Source organism: Ursus maritimus, unplaced genomic scaffold (assembly GCF_017311325.1).
Source record: "Ursus maritimus isolate PB19 unplaced genomic scaffold, ASM1731132v1 scaffold_32, whole genome shotgun sequence".
Taxonomy (NCBI): domain Eukaryota; kingdom Metazoa; phylum Chordata; class Mammalia; order Carnivora; family Ursidae; genus Ursus; species Ursus maritimus.
This window is the reverse complement of record NW_024425786.1, coordinates 18,361,082-18,367,193: the sequence shown is the minus strand read 5'-3', so window position 1 is coordinate 18,367,193 and position 6,112 is coordinate 18,361,082. Positions and strand designations below refer to the sequence as shown.

At 56.5% G+C, this 6,112-nt stretch overlaps 1 protein-coding gene across 2 annotated transcripts in view; it reads left to right on the top strand.

Moving 5' to 3' along the window:
* The window catches only part of LOC103666784 (RUNX family transcription factor 3), a 14,137-nt gene extending 9,147 nt beyond the window's left edge, over nt 1-4,990 (top strand). For both annotated transcript variants that reach the window (XM_040619003.1, XM_040619002.1), the window contains exon 3: nt 880-4,990. In XM_040619003.1, the coding sequence (XP_040474937.1) occupies nt 880-1,004 (125 nt within the window). In that variant the 3' untranslated portion in view covers nt 1,005-4,990. The remainder of the gene's footprint in view (nt 1-879) is intronic.
* The last annotated feature ends 1,122 nt before the right edge of the window (nt 4,991-6,112 follow it).

Here is a 6,112-nt window from a genome sequence, read left to right as displayed (position 1 = left end):
CCCCCCCCCCCAGGCCGCAGGGAGGAGGCTGCGGGGTCAGCAGCGCCAGGGAGTAAGGAGAGGGAAGCAGATAAAGAAAAGACGAGGCTTCTGTGGGTTGAAGTACTTTGCAGCCATTAAAAAAGGTTATGAAGGATTTTTAATGACATCGGAAAGTGCTTATGATGTGAGGTTAAATGAAGAAAAACAAAACCGGGGTGTGAAGATACGTATTTTGGAATCCTTGCCACTCCGCAAACACACATACCCACCCAAACGGGATGAGAGCAGAAAATATCCAAATGTTAGCAGTGTGTGTCTCTGGCTAGTGGGACTGTGGGTGATTTTTCTGTGTTCCCCAAATACTTACAAAGGTCATAATTACTTTCAGGAAAAAACAGTATTTATTTAAAGATTTTATGTATTTATTTGAGAGAGAGAGAGGGCATGAGCACGAGTGGGAGGAGAGGGAGAGGGAGAAGCTGAGCAGGGAGCCTAACTCAGGACCCCAGGATCATGATCTGAGCCGAAGGCAGATGTTTAACTGACTGAGCCACCCAGGTGCCCCCCAAATATGTATTTTTATACGTATTTTTATAAATATACTTGGGGTGCTCTCCACCTCAAAATCATGAGGGTCTCTGGGTACAACGAATAGCACAAAGGCCAGGAAGCAGGGAGGAAATAGGGTGCCCAGAGCATGGGGTGGGGGAAGATGATAAAGTTGGTGCCAGACCTCCTGAGGCCTTGAATGCCAAGGCCAGCAGCTCGACCTTCACCCAGAGCCCCGTCTTTGTCCAGGTTCAAAGGAGAGAGATCTGCCTCTTCTGGAAGGGAGAACAGGGTGTTGTTAATAGCTCCAGGTGCCAACCTTCTGCCTTTATTCTCTACTCCCCCCAGGGAAGAGTTTCACACTGACCATCACCGTGTTCACCAACCCCACCCAAGTGGCTACCTACCACCGAGCCATCAAGGTGACAGTGGATGGACCCCGGGAACCCAGACGTAAGTGCCAGAGTCACTGAGCCCCCTGGGTGGGGGAGAAGAGCCCAGCATGGGCCGGGGGGGCAGCAGCCAAGGTCAGACCGATGGCCCTGGATCCGTGGAACACTCCTGTGGGGGATCGCAGTCCTGAGCTCTACATCCCAACACACACTGTGTGCCTGCCAGCAGCCCCTAAACCCTCTGGAGGCCAGCAAGGATGCTGGGAATGGGGAAAGGCAGAATTAGCTTGACCCCCTTCCCTGTGGGATGTCTGCCCACAGAAGGGGGTGCGGACTGGCAGCTAAGGGAGTATGGGCTTGCAGTTTGCATCTGTTAAGGAAAGGAATGGGGTGGAAAGCCTTCTGGGATGGAAAAGGCTTCAGATAGGGTATTTGTGAGGGGAGGGGGGTCAGGCCAGGTTTGCTCTACTCCACCCCGGCTTCCTCTGCCAGTGGCTGAGGGAGGGAGCCATCAAAAACAGGAGCTAGTCTGGCTGTGAGGCCAGATCCCCTCCTTGGAAACTTTCTTTGGATCTCGGTGTGTGACTTAAGTCACACAGAGCCCAGGCACTCTGACCCCAAAACCCACACTCAGGAATGCAAATTTGATTCTGCAAATATTTCTTGAGCACCTGCTATGTGCAGGGAGTCCTGATGTGTGCATTTTAGCATCAGAGACAGTTGTTTTTAATTGCTTCTGCCTCCTGCAGGATCTGGAGTTTGCAGATTTAGATTAGGGAAATTGGAGGGAGGGGCAGCTGCCACAGAGTGGGCCAGAGGCTTGCATTCACTGAATGAATGAATGAATGAATGAATGAATGAATGAATGAATGAAAGGGAAAAAAAGCAAGCAAGAAAGAAACCAAGAACCAGCTGGCCATCTCTGCACTGGCTGCTTTCTGACCAGAGTGCTTGCAGGGACCACCCCCAGATCTGTGATGTGCTCAGTGCAGGGTACTGAGAGCTGCCTTGTCTTTCTCTTTGTGATAGTGGCCCTTTGCAGTTTAGAAAACCCTCTCACATTTATTATCTCATGGGATCCTTGTGACAGCAGAGCCAAAGGGTCACCCCAGTTCCAGTGAGGAGAGAATCCAGGCCAACGGACGTTGAGAACCGGCCAGGGCCTCCCACGGTCTACTGAGAGGTGCCCTGTCTTCCAGAGACAGTCTTGGATTTCCATTCTAAGCTGGGTGGACTTGGGGCAGGAAGACAGAATGGGGACCTGAGCCCAGGAGGCTCAGAACAAGGGTGTGGGTATGCCAGGGTGTCATCAGTGAGGGCCACCCAGGCCTGGCCGTGGGCTGGCCCCTTCCTTCTTGGGATTCAGGCTGGCCTGGCTCCCCACCTATCCAATTCCTGGACCCACTCCAGTGTCTGGCCACTTGGGAAGGGCTTAATGCTGGGCCTGGTGGCCCTGGACGACTCTCCCTGTAGGCTTTCAGGGCCACCTCCTCCAGCCTCCCTGAGCTCCCACATCTGGCCAAGAGACTCACAGGTGCAGATCTTCTCTGGCCAAATTCCTGTTGGGACTGGGCTTGGATGGGCCATGCCCCTGGCTTTGGCTTTATAGCCTTGGACGAGTCGTGTCTTCTTTTTGGCCTCAGTTTTGTCATCTGTGAACTGGGTCAGTGATCCCAAGAGTCTCAGGTGGTGATGGTTGGGAAGCCCTTGTGAGCCATGGGCCACCATGATGCAGAGCACAGATTCTGAGCCAGCCAGCTCAGTTGAGGGACCTTGGGCAAGTTGCTGGCCTCTCTGGGCCTCAGCCCCTCCTCCCGGAAGTGGGGTGATACCACCCACACTGCAGGCCTAGAGATCAGTGACGGCATGTGGCTAGCATCTGGCTGTGGCAGAGGGAAGGTCCTGGTGAGTCACTGGATCCATGGTGTCCTGTGATCCCCAGTACCTGGCCACTGCCATGCGTTCCCACCACCACCCATAGTGGGAGGTGGCCCTCTCTTGGTCAGCCGCAGGGTGGCCGCTGAGAAACCCAAGCCATGGCCATAGAGGTATAAAGGAGGTGACATGCCACTCTGTCGCCAGGGGCAGAATCGGGATGGACAGAGCCACGGTTGGGCTCAGTGTGATGGTACAGCACTGAGAAGCCACTCCACAAAGCACCCAGGCTGCAGAGGCATAAGAGCAGGGGGGCCTGGAGCTTGCTAGGAATGTTCTCTGGGGGGCCCAGCAATGCCTGGTATCCCTCGGGACCCTCCATGCCCAGCCCTGCTCGGCCCAGAGCTGCCTCCCCTCCCCCTTGAGGCCCCAGATGAGGGTGGAGGCTCATCCCTGCGTTTGGGAGCCCCCACTTCAAATCCCCTGCCTGCTCTTCTCTCCCGGGGTCCCCCAAACCTGAGACAGCCCTTCTGGGGGGTGAGATGATAGGGGAAGGGGTGACACGGGACAAGGCAGCATAGGCCAGAGGGAGACGAGGCAGCATGAGGAAGGAAAGGAAGCTGGGCCGGGAGATAGGCTGGAGACGGAGGCTAGGCTGGCTCTGTGACCTGAGGCGGATGGCGCCCCTCTCTGGGCCTTGGCACGGGCCAGACCCATGGGTTTAAAGAGACTTATTCAAACAAAACCTTAGCAGAAGCTGGCTTCTAGAATAGAGCAGCTGTGGGAGAGGGCAGTTCTCCAGGCTGCCCGTCCTGAGGACATGCCTGCCTGCTCCTGCCCCTGCCCATCCAGGCCCGCGGGGTCAGGTCTCACTAGCACCCTGGCTTCTAACCCCAATCTGGCCTTCAGTCTGTGACCGTGGACAAATCCTCTTCCTTCTGGGCCTCTGTTTCCCCACCTATACAAGGAAGAGGCCAGCTGGACGCTGCTGGTGGCCATGAGTTCCCCATGTGCCAGACCTTGTGCAAAGTCCCCATTAACGGGTCCTCAGCCACCCCAGGAGGGGACAGGCCAGGAGACAGAGCCACTTGCCTGAGGGTGAGCTTCAGAGTCCCCCATGAGCTCCAGTTTGGGACTCAGGGAAGTGAGGGCCACTTGGAAGGACCTTCCCACCTCACTGTCCTCATCCGTAAAATGGGGGTGATGTTAGCTATGAACATCTGCTCTGGGGAGGTGTCCTGAATGTTAAAGGAGCTAGCAGGTGCCCACCCTGCAGGAAGTACCCAAACCCTCATGAATTATCACAGGATTTCCTTTCTGGGCTTTTCTCCGGCTTGGTGACTCCCAACCCCATGTGAGGGCGGAGGCTTCTGCAGGGTGGGATGCGAGCAGGGGCTGGTCCTGGGAGCCAAGGAGCGGGAGTCTACAGATCCCTGAGGCCCAGCTGTGGGCTCTGCGGCTGGGTCGTTCCCCTCTGGTGCCCGGCAGAGCATGCCCGACCTGCAGCCAGGTGGCTGGCTGGGTTTGAAGGCTGGCTTGGTGGCTTCCTGCCTGTGTGGCCTTGGTTTCCGAGGTTCTCAGTGCTGGTGTCCCTCAGAGTCACCAGGGGCTGGTTCAAAAAGCAGGTGGCCAAGCAGGATTCAGGACTTAGGCAGGAGGCAGTCCGGTGCCCAGCAGTTCTGGCCTGGACCGTGGTTTAAGAACCACTCACCCCATCTTCCGGGCTTAGCAGGTGCTCGGACCTGAAAGGGTAGGACCCAAGTTCTTATCCTGCCTGAGGCAGAGGCGGGCAGATCAGGCATCTTGCCTGTGGGTCCTTTCTTCCCAAAAATGTACACGGAATGATTTCAACAAATATTTTCCTGGGCACTTTTCATGCGTCTGGCACTGTTCTAGAAGCTGGGGAATGCCACAGTGAACCCAGTAGGCAGGCTCCGTCCCTCTTGGGTCTTACATATTAGAGGTGGGGAAAGGTGGTAAACAGTCCTGTAGTCACCATGGCCCACAGGGCCCCACCTGCTCTGTGCTCATTACCCCCTGCCTTCCCCCCTGACATCCTCCTCCTCACTCACCCCACTCTGGCCACCCCAGCTTCCTGGATGGTCTTCCAACTGCGCAGCCACATCCCTGCCTCAGGGCCTTTGCATTGCTATTCTCTCTCCCTAGAACACTCCTCCCCAGACACCACCCGATGCATGGCTCACTCTTTCCCACCCTGAATGAAGGCTGTACTCTTAACTTCTCAGCGAGCCCTCTCTGGACATGTTTCAAATCACCCCCACCCTCGCCCCCACCCATTCTTACCAGCCTTGATTTTACCTAGAGCCCTGATTACCTTCCAAGATGCTACAGAGTTCACTCATTTATTTCATGTATTTCTCCTTTCCCCTTACCAGCGTATATTCTCCCCGGGGCAGAGATTCTTCCCTCTGCTTTGCCAGGCACTAGCCTAGACCCCGAAATACAGACATGAGCGCTTAGGAGGTACTCAATAAATATTTGTTGAATAAATGAAGTAACAAATGATTAGCCGACTTAATTTCAGGTAGTGAGAAGTCTTAGGAAGAAAGAGCTGGGAGGAAGGGTGGAGAGAGCAGGGATGGGACGTGGGCAGGGAGCGGATCCAGGGCAGACCTCTTGAAGAGGTGACATTTGACCAGACAGTCTGAAGGAAGGAAGCATAGAGCCAGTGGTTGCTGGGGGCCCCAGACAGCATGGGCAGGAGAAATGACCCTAAGCCTGTCTCTGGGCCTTCGAGGGTCCTAAAGTTGCCACAGTTTCGTTCTCAGCTCCAGGTGCGGGGAGGCAGAGGGGTGCCTGGGTTGTGGAGAGGCAATGGCCGCTGGCCTCCTGCTCCCAGGATCCCCTAGATCCCCTGGGGAGTGCACCCAGCAGGAGGGAAGGGGTTAACCTCAGACCTCCCGGCTTCCCCTAATCAACCCCAGGCCGCTGGAAGCCCCACTTGCAGCCCTGGGAGGGAGCTGCTTGCCTCCCTGCCCGCTGGCCCCCCGCCAGCCCATTTCCCTGCCCAGCCACCGACTGGCTTTCATCTGCTCACAGGGGGCCGATTCAAGGCAGACCACCCGGGGCCCAGCACCCGCCTGCGATTCCGCGCGCGGTTGTTAAGAGTCGGGTGTAAATCTCCTGACAGGCCACAGAGCGGGCCTTGGGCCCGGGTGCCCCACCCCGCGGCTGGGCGGACAGTGGCTGCTGTGTCTGGGTTGTGACCGCACCAGGACCGGGCCAGGCAGCCGAGGAGGCAGTGGCTTCAGATGGGTAAAGGCCCCGTCACTGGGGCCTGCATAGCTCCCGGC